Here is a 16,730-nt window from a genome sequence, read left to right on the forward strand (position 1 = left end):
TGTGTGTGTTCAGATCCAGTGTCAACGCACCAACCTGATATCCTGTTAACTAAAATATGCATGCATGTATATTTATTAATACACCCGTCAACAGTTTATCAACCCCGCTCTACACGCATCTGACAAATATATTTACACAAATCACAACACACAGGTTTCACAGTTAATTGAATTATGATTTCTTAGTTTAAATGTTGATTCTAATATGGTTTTGCATGTTTTGTACCAATAAGAACAAATTCCACATATTTTTCATCACTACTGACATTTCCAGAAGTTTATTCTCATTTCAAAAAACCGAATGAAAGCACAGAATGTTGATTTAGCTTTACTTTTGTCACTATTCCATCATACTCTCGCAATCAGGCACCTCAATGGTTTTCCCAAAAAATGTTTTCAGTTTCTTGTGTTGTTAGAAGTTTAAACTCCGTCATTTATTCACAGGACAAAAGCTCATTTGCATAACAAGGTCTTTTCCAAATATTGTAATAATTGTCCATCATGCTTGATTTCACATCATAGGACCCTGAACTGAAACCAGAAGCTGCCTGGAAATCAACTCAACCTTGCTCATTAACATCATAGTTTTACCGAATGATTAAGAATGAACATTTCACATTGCAAACATTAGATTGTATTTAAATGCATTGGTTGCCTTGTGATTATTTTCACAGTATGCAAGAGAACAACGACCAACCACCGTCGCTGTCCCAGTTCTTAAGGGAGAGCTACCTGGCAGAGGCCAGAGCCCAGCAGCGCCACAGTGAGATGAGCCGCTCAGACTCTTCTTCCTCGCATCTTCTGGTCTACGGGTCACTCAAAGGCAAATCTGAGGATACTGTTGGCCGCAATGAGCCCCAGCTCCCAGACCTGTCCGCCTTCCTCAGTCAAGAGGAGCTGGACGAAAGTGTCAATTTGGCACGACAGGCCATCGGACACGAGTCCCGTGAGGAAAGGGCAGAGGTCAAGGCCCCCGTCACGCCATGGACCTCCCTCTCTGTTGCACCCTCCGGCCTCCCCTCAGCCTCTGTTGCTGTTTCCCTCACCACTCCCACTCCTGCGCCCTTTGCTGTTCCCTCCTCTGTACCCATCGCCCCGCCAGCCCCTGAAACCAAAGAACTGCCAACACATACAACATTCTCAGCTGACAGAAAGATGCATAAACCCTCCACACAGCAGGATAACATGATAAGGAACAGCAGTTCTCCCCGTGAAGACTTGACTGATTTTAACAAGTCGGCAAGGAATGCCCCATACGGAGTGGAGACCCAGTCCAAGAAGGAGTTCCTCAACAAGGCAGCAGACTTCATTGAGGAGCTTTCGTCTCTCTTCAAGGCCAACAGCTCCAAAAGGGGACGGCCGAGATCGTGCAAACCCCACAGGAGTAGGACCCAGAACAAGAGCCAAAATGATGAAACGGTTTATCCTCTCAGTTCAGACAGCAGGGAGCGCACTGTGATGACCCTGGATGTTGAGAAGGAAGGACGCAGCCCCGCTGTTAACCACCAACCGGAAGTCCAGCTAGAATCAGTGACCGGGCATGAGTTTCAGGACTGCAGGGTCGCAGAGGAGCAGCACTGTGACTCTGCTGCCCAGGAATTGGAGGAGGTGAAGAGCTCTACCCCGACAGAATGTCCCTACCCAGCAGACCCTGGATGTGAGCCCCCTCAATTCATCCAGAAACTGAAAAGCAGGGAGGTTCCTGAAGGCAGCAAGGTGCAGTTAGATTGTATTGTAGGAGGATTCCCTGCACCTGAAGTAAGGTAAGACAAATTAAATCCTTTCAACCTAACAAGACCACTTACACTCTGATCTGAAACTAACTGATTGTAGTTCATTGTGTAATTAGCATGATGTGATTCGCTGATACCAGGCAATTTATAACAAATATGAGGAACATGATACATGGATATGCGCTAAAGGTGACATGTAAGAGTAGTGACGAGTTAAAATGTGTCAAGACAGGGAAAATCTTACACTTAACACTTAATTTCATTTTTGTGTATGCTTAGTGACTACAAAGCGCTTTGAGATGGTTCGCGTTAAGACAAATGAGGAAGTTCATTTACTGAGCTCTCAAGACAGAAGTACCATGTGATGCTACACAACAGCTGATTCATAATAGTTTGTGTGCGTGCGTGCGTGTGGTTGAGTTCGAGCTTCTGCCTGGGTGATCTGATAATCATATTAGATTATAGTGTGTGTCATGCATAGTAAGGATACCAACAGGATCTTATCAAAATGCCACGATAAATTGCATTTTGCGGCGGTTAGAACATATAAACTAATAAGAATTTACAGCTAACAAAGCATTCAGTCAAATTTGCCAGAATAAATAAACCCGACGGAAAGAAAGAAGCTTGTCAGTGGCTTTTAAACTGCAGGGTGTGTGTGGTACCAGTGGTACTTGAAGTGGCCTGAGGTGGTACATCAGGTGATAGGCAAATTCTACCGAGATGATGAGAGTGTAGTATAGAAATCTGGCTATTGTGGTAAAAGTATTTATCTTCAATTCACGCAATAATTCAGAGGCAATGCTTTGTTTTGCTCACAGGTGGTTCTTGGTTATAAATGAAAAAGAACAGTTGTGATTCTGTTGTATATATTGTCTTCCCTGCCAGGACAATAGAGTCTTGAATTGAAGTGATGTTTGAGGTGTCGCACTGTGGGGCGGGGGGTGGGCTGGGGGCGAGGGCGCATGGACATGTTTGTCCCGCTGAACATTGTTGAGCCACTAAACATATTCTCGTCCTGGGAGAATGTAGCTCTCAGCCATTTTTAGAATGGACTGGCACTGAAGCGCTTCTAGTCTGAGCTGATAATGGAAGCGAGTCTGAGCTGTTGGCAGAACCAGGAACATGCAGTAGAGTTTGGTAAGATCACTTCTACAGTTTTTGCTTACCTCATATTCTCGTGTGTGTTTTTGCTTGACGTGTGTGTTGTGTTTCTCAGTATCAGTGTCTTAGAAATGTACAAGATTCCTGAGCTTGGAAGTGCGTCGCTTGATTTCTACTTCAATGTGTCACTTCAACAGATTCAACAGGATCACTTTCCGTTGATGTTTGCTCGATGTTTCTAGTTGTTTACTCTGCCTGTGTACCAACTGCGTGTTCATATGACTTAGAGTTGAACAAAATAGAGTGGCAAGGTTCGTATTTCCCATCAGTTTGCAGTGTTGTAGTGTCTCTGGTGTGTCAGGATATAGTATTGTGCTTATTCCAACTCTATGTTTAGCATTGTGCGTATGTGATCGGGTCAGCCAGGCAGGCAGAGCTCCCCGGCTCCAGAGGGAATCACCTCTCCGGTTCTGAACCCCAGAAGGAAAATAGCCCTGACAGGTGCAGTGATGGGGGTCTTTGCCTCACAGTCCAGCCACCTCCTCGTCTACTCATGCTTTCAAATTAGACCCTTACGCACTAGGAGTGACACAGGGAGAACATGGACGGGACATTCCGGCAGTGTCCGTTGCTAACATTACGTTCCACTTATTTGGAAGGGATTGGAAAGATGCTGGGGAATGCTGCGATGCCAGAGGCTTCGATAGATTCCTGCGTCCACATCGACCTTTATCTGCTCGACCTGGAGTCGGTCCAGAGAGACATAAACATTACATTACATTACGATCATTTGGCAGACGCTTTTATCCAAAGCGACTTACATTACATTACCACCCTTCGCAAAGTGGGGAGCAATTGAGGGTTCGGTGCCTTGCTCAGGGGCACCTCGGCAGGGGCTCGATCCGGCGACCCTCCAGTTCCCAAGCGGAAGCACTACCCACTGAGCCTCCCGCTACATCATGTCATTCCTATTTGTCTGTTGGTCGTATATTACAAAAATCATCGGCTCTAAATAGCTTACCTCTGATGTAACGCGTGCTGCTCAGGATGGGAGACGTCAGAGGTTTACTATTATAGTTTTATATCGTATAAATAGACCTTGTTGTCTGGATGTTGTCTGAACTGTATGGCACATAGGGCAAAGTCAAAGCTGCAGCTCTCATTTCTAGCACCAGATGTGAGTGATAAAGTCAGATTAGTGCCGGGTAAAGCTTGATGTATACTGAAGAGAAGAAGAGGCACTGTAGGTTGCTGGTTGAAGCTAAATCTAATCTGCCACATGTAGTATTTGGACACATTAGATTCCTTTAAATCCAATCCATGGTGCTGGTTGTGTTCATAACATCAACATTGCGTGGTAACGGCCTTTAAACTAGCGCAGCACACGGGTACTGCTTCTTGTCTTACAGGGCAAAGGATACGGCTTGCTCATCGAAACGTTTTCCTCTTGACTTGCATATAGCTTTGCTGCGTTGCTCCAAGCTAGAACCACTTTAAGGGAACAGGGGGAAGACGGCATATTACATCAGACTTGGGGAAACAGTGCCATGAGGTTAAATAGTCAACTGTATAACAATGATACTGCAGGGGTGTCAATGATCCATGTAGACATGACAGAAATCCTCCCTCCACTTAAGCAGTGTTACTATTGTTACTGTGAAGAGGTCAAAATATGTTACAGATTGTAAACTTTTGCATCATGACTTCCCCCATTAACCAAACAATCCATCTGTAGTTCAATTCAAAGTAAACCTAACATGAAAATGTCTCCCAATAGAGCCACAGCAGCACAAACAAGGGCTACACCTGATTATTGCCCCATCAAAAGAGGCAAAACATACATTTAGTTAATTTCAAGCCCAGTCATAAGTCCCTTAAACCATAAAACTCTCTAAATAAAAATGAATACATGTACAATATTTACATAGAATACAAGTTATTAAAGGCAGAACCTGAATTCAACCACTACAAAGTCGAACAATTCGTGTAGCCCCACCTTCAGTCAGTCTCACAACAAAGCACATATCTGGTTAATTCCAGGTGGTTTTGTGAGGGCAAAGAGCTGGAGAACAGCCCGGACATCCAGATCATCATCGACGGCCAGCTGCACTCTCTGATCATTGCTGAGGCCTTTGAGGAAGACACCGGACGCTACTCCTGCTTCGCCTCCAATTTCTGTGGTACAGACTCCACGTCAGCTGAGATCTATGTGGAAGGTGATTCTTGTAAGCTGTATATTAATGCTTTTGTTTTTTTTAGAAATAAGGTAATGTAAGTCATTTGTTTGACATTGCGTGTGATTCTTTGAACAGGTGCCTCCTCTTCAGATTCTGAGGTTGATCAACACTTTGAACATGCAGCCCAGTGAGTGTTTGCCTCATTGCAAAAAGCCATCAAGCAAAGATGATAATGCTTCTCCCTCATTACTTCCTCTCTTTGTGATTTTCAAAGGTTGCAGAAACCACAGCAGCCTGCCACATCCTCACCACCGCTAACCAGCACTTCAGCAGAGGAAGACTCCCTGTCACTCCAGCCTGCAGCAGCCACTGAGGAGCTGGCACAAGAGCTTTCCTCTCCACCACCCAACCAAGAAGTCCCAGAACCTCCTTTGCTGATCCAGACAACAACATCCATACTTTCCATCCCAGAGGTTTCTAAAGTATCTGAGCCTTCTCCAGTGCCCCCTGCTCAGGAGGAGGAGGCGCTAGTGTTACCTGTCCAGGTTCTTGCAACTTTGCCACCGGAATATGCAGAACCCCAGGAGGTGTCACTACCTGTCCCAGTGTCCTTTGCACCACAACTGGCGCAAATAGCGACATCACCGCCTGTAACCTCAGTGGTCTCATCTGCGCTGTTTGTCCAGGCGGCTCCAACACAAACAGCCCAGCCTGAGGTAGAATCAAACAGAACGTATCTTTTATTGTCCAGCATTTTGCTTTGTATGGTTCAATCACCAAGTTTTTTTGTTCTCAGAGTCAAACCTCCACCTACAACTATCCAGAGGGGTTGAAAGGGCAACCTATCATGGCTGCACCTATATTCACAAAGGTAGAACATCTGTGTGTGTGTGCTATGGTAAATAAACAAGGATTTATTATTTATACTAATGTGACATATGTCCTATTTTGTCCCCTCAGAGCCTGCAAGACCTCCTTGCACCTCAGGGCCAGCTGGTGGTGCTAGAGTGCCGTGTGAGAGGAGTCCCCTCGCCCAGAGTAGACTGGTACCGAGAGGGAGCAATCATAGACGACTCTCCTGATTTTAGGATTCTGCAGAAAAGTACGATCTGCAGCTGTGTCACAATGTGCTCATCGACTTTTTGTGATACTTGTCAATATATATCTCACTGTGCATAGACAGAGTGACACAGAGTGACACAAACTCACATATGCAGAAGGAAGCTACAAAGTTATCGGCACAATATGAAAGCATCTTGTATTTATTACGAATCTGCTGTTTTAAGTTTAATGCAGTTTGTTTCCCTTCCAGAGCCCAGATCTCCAGCTGAATCAGGTACAAGTTTCATTGAATCTTGTGTTGATTGCATGAGAGTGGCTGTATGTGAAGATACAGTTTGTACATATTTATGTGCTGAAGTGTTTATAGTCCTTGGCCGAGGCTTCTGTTCTTCTTCGGTACATAAGCCAGGACTGCTTTTCCCTGACTGGACCATATAAGGCAGTCGCTCATCCTGTGTCAAACAACCATGGCAGATCTTTTCAACCTGCCTCAGCCCCAGACCCCAGTGATGCAACCACACATCACAGCTGCAGCTTTGAGCTGATGATTAAATTACCACTGTTGTGTCCAACCAACTTTATTGTATTTTTTTCAACTTTTATCTCTAGAGGACATATGCACTTTGGTCATTGCTGAGGTCTTTTCTGAAGATGCTGGGACGTTTACCTGTACAGCAAGCAACACGTATGGAACCGTGTCCAGTACTGCTGCACTGAGGGTCCAAGGTAACATTTCTTCTACAAAATGCAACAGCAAAGATGTTCAGCTATTATACTTGTGACATAACAATGAATTGAAATTTTCTTTCTCATTCTCATCAGGCAATGGAAACAACAGCAACCACCTGAGGTCATCAAGCAACTTGACATTGGAGCCCAGTCGAATCCAAGAACCTTTGCCATCAGCTCCCACAATGAAACCTCATGCAGAGGTTACTGTGACCAACAGCATCAAGCCTCACTCCAGCACCATTCGTTTGGACCCACTCACCTTACGCCTGGACCCTTTGAGCACCAGCACCTTCTGTTTGGATCCCCACAGCTCCAGCATGTTGCATCCGGACCCCTTACACAATAGTCTGCCCAGATTGGAACCTTCAAGCCTGAGCAGCACCACCTGCCTGAACTCTCGCAGTGCCAGCACCACAAGATTAGATCCATCCTGCCTCCACCAGGACCTGCCTGGATCCAGTGGAGGACATTCAGAACCACAAAGCAGAGGACATGCTCTCTCATATGTCAAACCATTCTCTGGCTCATCTATGACTGAGACTGCGGCCGAGCATGAGGTGTCGAAACCCGACTCAGCTCCTATTCTAGGTGCCAAAGTTAAGCAGACTCCAAACCATCACCATGAGTCACCCATTGTCATTCCTCTCCCTGACCCCCCGGTGAACTCCTGCCTAAAGTCGGGTGCTCTCAACAACAGAAATTCACGCAAAAGCGCTCGAGTTGGTCTCCGCGTGCACTTCAAGCTACCTGAGGATGAGGAGGAGGACAAAAGTGACGGATCCAGTCAATCATCTGGAGACGCCACTCAGGCATCAGCCTATAAAGGGCCACCACCTGTGCTGGCCAAACCCAAATTGTGAGTAATGATACAAACAATACTTGGTCAGGATACAGATATTTAAAAAAAACACCACAGACCCCGGATGTAAATTCTACTTGTACTTTTTAAAATCTTGGTTTAATGCTGCACTGTATTAATGTGAACCAGATGGGCAGTATTTAGAAGAGCAGAGAGCAGAGGTGGGAGGTTCCTCCTCTGCTTGCTCAGACAGCAGCTGTAATCAGTTGCAATTCATACAGTAAGTGCTTGTGTCCGGACTTAATATGTGGACATTCCAGCTTTCCAAAACAAAGGATGGCATTTTCTATCTGTAAGTATGCTTCTATGGATGAATCTGTGTTCATATTTGCGCTCGTTGTCAGATGATGAAATCCGGGACGGTGTTTTGCGTTTGTTGTTTAATGATTGTGTAGGAATCACAGAATAGTTGAAAGTCAAAGTGACAGTTTAATCTGCAATGTTTAGTCTAAACTCACACTTATGAGAATACATCATTTGGGATGAAAGTTAAAAGTGGCTTGAGCAGTGTTTTGTTTGTAGATTCCTTGACGGTCGGCCATAAAAGGGCAGCTTATGTGAAGTGCCAAAATGTTGATTTTGGCTCCTTGTTGAGATTCCTGTTGTTTATGAGGAGTGTGCATGGACACATCTTCATTTTCACCATGCATGGTGCCATGCAGTGTCTTCACTGGTTGATCTTTCCTTTTTTTTTAAATCTTGGGTTCACATTGTTTGACAGGGATCCAGCCCAGCTCCAGCTTCTACACAACCAGGTTCTTATGGAGCAGCAGCAGGAGAGTGAACCTGACCAGACCCAACCCCAGCCTCAGCCCCAAGCTCAGGCTCAGTCCCAGATCCAGCCTCCGTCCCAGATCCAGCCTCCGTCCCAGATCCAGCCTCCGTCCCAGATCCAGCCTCAGTCCCAGATCCAGCCTCAGTCTCAGATCCAGCCTCAGTCTCAGATCCAGCCTTGGTACCAAATTCAGCCTCAGTGCCAAATTCAGCCTCAATCCCAGATCCAGCCTAAATCCCAAATCCAGTCTCAGTCCCACTCCCCATTCCAGATCCAGATGCAGCCTGAGGTCCCAAGCTCGCACGAGTCTCTGCTCTGGTCACCCAGGATGCACCCTGAACCCCACCGCCCACCTTTCCAGCCTAACCTTAACACCACCACCACCCCCCAGCAGGTGACCCAATGTGCTCCTCCACTAACCACCGCCCCTCCTGCTCCCCCCTCGCTGACCCCTACTCCAGCACCGTTACTAAACACTACCTTCTCCCCTTCCCTTCGCACTTCCCTTGCTCCCCCTTCGCACTCTCTCCCATCTGCTCCTCAGCTTAAGACTGTCTCACTGGTCACCTCCCCTCCTCCTGCCCCACATATGAGCACAGTTCCTGTAAGCAAGATGAACACCATCCACGCATCCCACCTAAACCTTTCCCCTGCAGCTCTTGCTAGACCTGCACCCTCACCCCAGGCTTTCTATTCCCCCGCACCTCAGCTCAGTTCAGCCCTCACAGATCCCACCCCAGACTTACAGCAGATCACGTCTCCAACTCCTCTACTGAGAAGCGCCCACGCCTCCCTGATGAACCTGTCTGCCACCTCGCACACCTTCAGTTACGCCCGTCCTAAAGAGTTCATAGCCGCCCAGACCTTCTCACCAGTCAGGAGTCCTTCCCCAACAGAGTCCCCAGTCCCCCTCCTCAACGAGCTCGCGGCTGAGCTCAACTCCTCCAACGCCAGTTCTCCGACGCTCCCTCCATTTTCCCCACCGCCAAGGATCTTCCCCACCCGGGTGCTCATGTCTCCCACCAGCCCTCCGTCATCCCTATTGTCCTCGCCCACGCCGCTGTCCGCCCCATTCCTCAACAACGCGTTCTCCATTCGAGCCCAGTCGCCACCCCAGGCGTCTTCGCCCGCCTCCAGCAGCTCCACCCCCAGCCCCATTCAAAACCCAGTGGCTTTCCTCAGCTCCGTCCTGCCGTCCCTGGCACCCACTCAGGCAACCAACTCCATGGGGCTGCCCAAGGGTGCACCAGCCGGGTAAGCCACCTTCTTTAGGCCGCATTCAGAAGATAGGCAACGTGACACTAACTCTAATTCATTTTCTTTGTCATTCCTTACTTTCATGTGTTTAGCGGACATAAGAAGATATCCAAGTTTCGTTTCCCCTCAAATGAAGAAATTCGTGAGAGCAAAGAATCTCTACTCCACGACATCGAGAAGAAGCTTCAGTTGAGAGTTGATCCCTTACAAACTCCATATCAACAGGTAGGACGGGAAAATCCAGCTTTGCAATTCTGATTGATCTCTCTCCTGTATTTAGCGGCTCTGTTGCTCAGTGATGTAGTGCAGGAATAAACAAGCAACAAAATAAACAAAAATGAGTGATTACATTCGGGTTTATCCTCCACTTCATCCCTGCTCTGTTACACATTGTGATCACATATAAATATGATGTGTTTGTTGATGTGTCGGTGTTGTAGTAACCAATAAATGCACTCTAGCTTTTAGAAAGTGTAAAACAGCATGAAGTACATGTTTTCTCACCTACAGATAGGTAACAAATGAAAGAGAAACAATTAAGCACCACCTACATAGGTTCTCTACTCTACTGGAGGGGATTCTTCATTCTACAATTCATTTGGTGATTTTGCTGATAGTGGCTACATGTGGATGGAGGCATTGTCATCTTGGACAAGAACAGGATTGTCTGATCATCAAAGAGTATCGTCATGGGTTCCTTTTTTACTCTACTATTTACTCCTAAACAAATGCTTTGAAATAGAATAATCAAAGTCTGCAAACAGAGCATCAGTCATCATCCCTTCATCACTCATGTATAGTTATTCATCTGTTTACATGTGATAACCTGCTTTAACAAGTCTGCTGCTTGTGTCCATTCCATCAGTAGCTGTATGTGTGAGTGAGTGAGTGTGTGTATGTGAGTATGTTGGTGTTCATCATCCATCCCTGTCCTTTCATAGAAGCTGATTAATGAGGGGAAAACAGCGAGCAGACCTCTTGGACCAAACATTCCTGCCACTGTCATTAGCTATGATGAGGTACAAGGATCGTCCGTCCCAAGCACTGCTTTGCTCCGGCTGAACCGGTTACAATGTTTCAGACCCACATGAAGTCATTTGGGTTTTCTCATAATCCAATAATCGAACACTGAAGCTTCTGTTAACTAATGTGGCATCTTAAATGACCTGCATGATTAATGTTTAATTAATAAACACAGTTCAGAGTTAGAATCGGTAATTATGTTATGCTCAGACTTTGATAACATGAGGTTTTGTTTGTTGAAGTTTTGAAACGGTGTCGTTTAGCCTTTTCATGTCAACTACTTCAAATTAACTGTAGGGAAGCTTGCAGCCCCTTTGCTTGTTTAATTTTATTTTCCTAATGAAACACTTCAGCCTCCATAGCGATGTTACTCTCATGCTATTCCTGTCTTTCTTTCCTGGACCCATTCTTCCCTGGAATCGGAATGAAATGATTTTTTTGTAAATCTACAGTTAATCTTCCCTTCTGTCTTCTGTTTTACCCTCAGCACTCTTTTCTTTTGTAGGATGAATGAAATTTTCTATCAGCTGGGAGCAACACAGTGCATGAACAACAGCTGGTTTAAAGTAATGAACCAAAAGTACAATCTGTGCGTTTAGTTTAGGGATTGTTACTTTTAATAACACTGTTAATGGTTAATAGATGCACGCTGTGTGTTAAATACATGCATGTGTGATTTTCGGCAGAGTCTGTTTCACAGGTTGTGCACCAAGTCATGGAAAGCCATTACTGGTGAATACTTTCCCCTTGTTTTCCTTTTTTTAGGAGTACAAAGTATCCAACTTTGAGCAGAGGCTAATGAGCGAGATCGAATTCCGCTTGGAGCGAACACCGGTGGAGGAGTCGGATGATGAAGTACAGCATGATGACATCCCCACGGGCAAATGCATTGCGCCCATATTCGATAAGAAGCTCAGGAACTTCAAAGCCATAGAAGGCGTGCCGATGACCTTCTCTTGTAAAGTAGTGGGAATCCCCTTTCCAAAGGTAGGAAGTTGATGTCTCTGTACATACGACGGCCTGATCCGTCACGTGTGTCACTCACATCCATCACTTACGTCTCTGTCACTCGTTAGGTTTACTGGTTTAAAGATGGCAAGCAGATCTTGAGGAAGAACCTCCATTACAAGAAGATAAGAGAGGGGGACGGGACTTGTGCGTTACACATCGAATGCACGACCAATGACGACGACGGCAACTACACCATCATGGCAGCTAATCCCCAGGTAATACTACACACTCCGCTTCCCTTTCAGGTGTCAACCACCTTCTCCACAGTCACCAAAGCCTTATCTCGTTCTTTGCAATGTGATTCTAATCAGGGTCGAATCAGCTGCTCAGGTCATTTGATCATCCAAACAGGACCTCCCCGAAATCGACTGACACCTATTCACTCGCAGAGGTGAGCAGGAATGACTAAGCAAATGTGTGTGTTTTGTATCTGACCGTCTGTCTATACACACAAATGAAACACAGGCACATACACATTCACTGATTTCCTTTGTTGCAGGGTGCGCGCTCGCATACAGGAAGTTGAGGGCGAGCCAACCCAGCAGCGCTTCTTCCAACCTCACTTCCTCCAGGCTCCAGGTGACATGATGGCTCATGAAGGGAGACTGTGCAGGCTAGACTGTAAGGTAGGTCACAGGCCACTGGAATGAAATGAAACCCCTGTGCGAGTTCTGTCTTTTTCTCTTATAAGTGCCAGCCTCTTTGTCCTGCAGGTGAGCGGCCTCCCCAACCCAGAGTTGATGTGGTTGGTCAACGGGAGGCCAATCTATCCAGACCTGTACCACAGGATGCTGGTGCGGGAGAACGGCGTCCACTCACTGGTCATTGACCCTGTGACGAAGAATGACGCCGGCATGTACACCTGCATCGCCAGTAACAAAGCAGGGCAGAGCTCATTTAGTCTAGAGCTCAAAGTTGAGGGTACGAAACGTTTTCTCCATCAATAATTTTAGACCAATTGCGACGTCCTGTATGGAGGACTAAAAGTGCCAAAATTAAATAAATAAATACGCCATTAAATAATTAATTAAATGTGAAATAATTGATTAAATAAAACAAGTCATGCAATTTAAAAAAAAACATTTAATTATTTCAGTGCACATTTAATTATTTCATTGTTCGGTGTTACAGCGAACCATGAATTAATTTTATCCGTCAACCTCGCCCATCAAAGTCGGTGGGCGGGGCTAATGCGAATCTAGTCTAATCGTCTGCTTTGGTCTGCCTTAAAATAGAAAGTAGAAGAAGTTTTTCTAAACATGGCGGCTGTGTTGATGGAGGATCTCCGTGAACTTTCTAGAGGGTTGGTGAGAGATATTTTAGACCTTGCACAGCATGTGGAAGCAGGACCTGCTGACCCCGAGCATGTAGCGTGTAAAGCAGAGGAATTTATTGACGTGCAGGGGAACCAATTAGGTGTAAGAACCCGCCCTCTAACTTTGACAGGTAAATTTGACAGATTAAATTAATTCATGGTTCGCTGTAACACCGGACTATGAAATAATTAAATGTGCACTGAAATAATTAAATGTTTTTTTTAAATTGTATGACTTGTTTTATTTAATCAATTATTTCACATTTAATGACACATTTAATTAATTATTGACACATTCAATTAATTAATGACACTTTTAATTAATTATTGACACATTAAATTAATTAATGACACTTAATTAATTATTTAATGGCGTATTTATTTATTTAATTTTGGCACTTTTAGTCCTCCATAGTCCTGTGCTGCGTTTTTGGAATGTAATGCAAGTCATGCCCACTTTAGAGAAAGAGATGAAGCGTCCCCCTCACTTTCTGGAGAAGCTGCAGAACACTGGCATTCCTGAGGGAAACCCTGTGAGGCTGGAGTGTCGTGTTCTCGGCATACCGCCCCCTGTCATCTTCTGGAAGAAAGACAATGACACCATTCCGAGAGCTAAGGCCAGATTCAGGTAGGTAGGAGTCGGGACGAGAGTTATCCTAACTCAAGTGCTACCACCATTAAGAAACACCAGTGCTGCCGTGAAATCTCAGTTTTTGGGTTTATTTCAGCTTTCACCAGGACGTCACAGGAAATGTGTGTCTCCTTATCCAGCCAACGACAAAGGAAGATGCTGGCTGGTACACAGTGTCAGCAAAAAATGAGGCTGGAATTGTTTCCTGCACCTCCAGGCTTGATATCTATGGTACAGAATCTGCAACTATCAGCTTTATTAGGCAGCGTACCACATTGTCATCATTTCACTCTATGTAATAATTGTAGCTGTCCACTTCATCATTAGCACAGTGGCATCAGAGCATCCCTGCACCCATGAAGAAGGCGCCACGCACAGGCAGCCGCTACGCAGCTCTGACAGGCCAGGGGCTGGACATCAGGTCGACTTACTCCACGTGGGAGAATAGCCCCATCCTGTTCGCCAGTTCGCCACCCGAGGCCACGCTGGAGAGCGAGGAGCTGTGAGCTGCCTCTGAACTCTCCAGCATGGCAGCAGGGGTGATCCTCTTCAGAGCAAAGTCCTCACCCCCCGCATTTTCTCTAACCTGCCTAGAGGTCAAAAACACGATTGCAACCTACCGGGGACTGTGTGGGGATCATGTGATTTGTGTGATGCATTTGCAGTGATACACATTCAGATTTGAATGGCATAAGATTTACCGTGTCTGCTAGATGTCGATTGTCACCATTCCTATTTACTCGAGTCACGTAAGGAGTGTTTGTCCACATACAGAAAGCAGATTTGCAAAGTCTTAGTTGTTGAGCCATCAGTGGAGTTGAAGATCATCCCTGATAGGTTTGAATGATTGTTTTTCTACATCATATTTAGTGATTTTTTTTTGGTAGTGTTTGCTGAATGTTGTCATTTATTTGATATCTGTTCTTAATTGTGAGTCCTATTTTCAACGTGGCTTATTTTTATTGCTAATCATATACAGTATATACCTGTATTGGTAATAATAGTTTCTTTTACAGTTTATATGTAGAGAGTTATACGTTTTTGTTTATTAAATCCATATAAAGATATTGAACGAGGGGAAGATTAATAGATTTTAAATAAGTGAATTCCTGGTACTTTTATATGAACATTTATTTCTTGAAGTCCATGACTGGTTCACACATTTTTTTGCATCATGATTTTCTGCATGCATGTGGATGGATAACTAAGCAAACACTCGCAGTCATACATGGGTAACTGCTCATATCTGTATGTTGATCAAATACTCTGAAAAAAACACTGAAACACTTTTCTTTGATTTAGTTCATCTTTGTGTTGATAAAGTTTGATGTCAGCAGTTGCATCAGTGGATGCGTCGTTATTAGAGGACATTACAAAGTGAGATGTATCCTGTAGGAACATTAAGAAGAATCAAAGCAGTTTGAAGTATGAGAGCACATGTTCAACTGATGTAAAATTGCACAATGTAAAATAGTTGTTTTTCCCTTCTGAGAATAAAGTTATATTTATTCACATGAGGTGTATATTGGGTTTACTGGAATGCGTTCAAAAGTTGTAAATATCTGGATGCTGAACTTTTTTTTCTTCAGTGTGTCTGCAAAAATGTGTCCTATGCTTGATGGAAACAATATCCCTCATTTTCAGGTCATAGTCATCAAATGTTTCCTGTGATCCTCCGCTGACTTGGACGTTCCAAAACACAAATTATGTTCCGATTCAACCATTTCTGTTGTTTTGTGTTGTTCCATCTGTTCACCACAGCCTCCAACCTCTCCTAATTTCTGCTCCACCTCTCTACCCGCTGTTTTGTTTGTTGCTTCTTAGTAATATTACCCCAGTTTGAAGCGTCCTTGGGTTTCTTGAAAGGCACTATATAAATCCAAATTCTTCTCCTTCTTATTATTAGTATTATCATTAGTATTTCTGTTAGTATTAGTATTACTATTAGTATTAGTGTTATTATTATTATTATATTCTTGCATCATTCAACTTTTAATCTTGCCTCTGTGCAATTTTGCATTTCCAGGCCCTGAGGAAGCAAAGCTGCTCAAAACCAGGAGGTTCCTTGCTTGCTATGTTCCCTGTAAACTGTGTTTGTCTTAATGAGATTCAAGTAAGTCCTAAATACTTCTGCTGGTCTTTCACTTTCCTTTTTCATCTCCATCTCCGCGTCTTGTGCTTTTGGTGTGATCTTTGCAGGAAATCCACTCCAAGAACATTTTGGAGGTTTTTCAATTCTCTTCTTCTTCCAATTTTACAGTTCCTCTGAAATGTGTTTTAAATCTGTTTTTGTGCATGCTGGTTGGCACCAGTTTTAGAAAAGACATTTACATAATTCATTTAACCTAGTTTATGATTGTTTAAATGGTGTATTCATTACTATCATTGGTTTATCAGATTGTGTTTGTTTAGGATGGGAATCGGACGCATTTGATGAGTAATTTATGCAGATATCCCAGTAATTCTCAGGGTTCACTTACTTTTAAAATAAGTAAGTGATTAAATGAGGGAATTAGATTAAGAAATATACATTTCTGATTTTGTAAGTATGAGCTTGTTTCAGTGAGCTGTAATAAGAGCTCAGTCTGTTTAAACTGATGCAGTTCAGAAGCCAATTAAGCTTTGCTAATCAGTCCAATTAGATGGTAAAGAGTTCAAATAGGCATAAAATTACATTCACCTTACGTGACCTAATTATACCCCGAGCCTCATCTGACCAGCTGCCAGACCGACATGTTGGCTGACTGCTTGATTATTGTGTTGGCAGACTGCTGAGAAAACAATTTTGGGGAAATTTAAGAATTCATGTAAGATTCATGTCTTATTTCAATAATGACACTCTTACCTCACAAACCAAATCCACACTTGATAACTGGAATTTGTATGTATAATCTGTCTTTCTGGAAAGTTTTGGGTATAAGAAAAGTTTCTGAGCACCTCAACTTTAACTGCAGCATCATCGGCACAAATATATAATATATATATGTTTATACAGTATATGTAATTTATGTTTTTTTTACTAAGTGACACGAATATGAGATTTTTATTATT

The 16,730-nt window shown here is 44.1% G+C and overlaps 1 protein-coding gene across 1 annotated transcript; it reads left to right on the top strand.

The window, feature by feature from the left end:
- Positions 1–675: 675 nt before the first annotated feature.
- mypn (myopalladin) lies at positions 676–15,163 on the top strand. Its single transcript, XM_076162066.1, has 20 exons — positions 676–1,763; positions 4,878–5,053; positions 5,150–5,201; positions 5,289–5,730; positions 5,811–5,885; positions 5,975–6,116; positions 6,327–6,350; positions 6,686–6,802; positions 6,899–7,664; positions 8,389–9,696; positions 9,792–9,924; positions 10,641–10,718; positions 11,488–11,709; positions 11,799–11,948; positions 12,045–12,124; positions 12,233–12,359; positions 12,447–12,654; positions 13,511–13,676; positions 13,777–13,910; positions 14,007–15,163. The coding sequence occupies exons 1-20, from the start codon at positions 676–678 to the stop codon at positions 14,183–14,185; spliced, it is 5,667 nt and encodes a 1,888-aa protein (XP_076018181.1). The 3' UTR covers positions 14,186–15,163.
- The last annotated feature ends 1,567 nt before the right edge of the window (positions 15,164–16,730 follow it).

This window comes from Genypterus blacodes, unplaced genomic scaffold (genome assembly GCF_046128005.1).
Source record: "Genypterus blacodes isolate CSIRO-AG114 ecotype Tasmania unplaced genomic scaffold, CSIRO-AGI_Gbla_v1 ptg000012l_1, whole genome shotgun sequence".
NCBI classification, from domain to species: domain Eukaryota; kingdom Metazoa; phylum Chordata; class Actinopteri; order Ophidiiformes; family Ophidiidae; genus Genypterus; species Genypterus blacodes.

Bases quoted from the DNA above. Each gene is read 5' to 3' on its own strand.
- mypn (XM_076162066.1), top strand. From the start codon at position 676: ATGCAAGAGAACAACGACCAACCACCGTCGCTGTCCCAGTTCTTAAGG. The intron at 1,764-4,877 runs GTAAGACAAATT...GGTTAATTCCAG, and splicing joins TTCCCTGCACCTGAAGTAAG to GTGGTTTTGTGAGGGCAAAG. The intron at 11,710-11,798 runs GTAGGAAGTTGA...GTCACTCGTTAG, and splicing joins TGGGAATCCCCTTTCCAAAG to GTTTACTGGTTTAAAGATGG.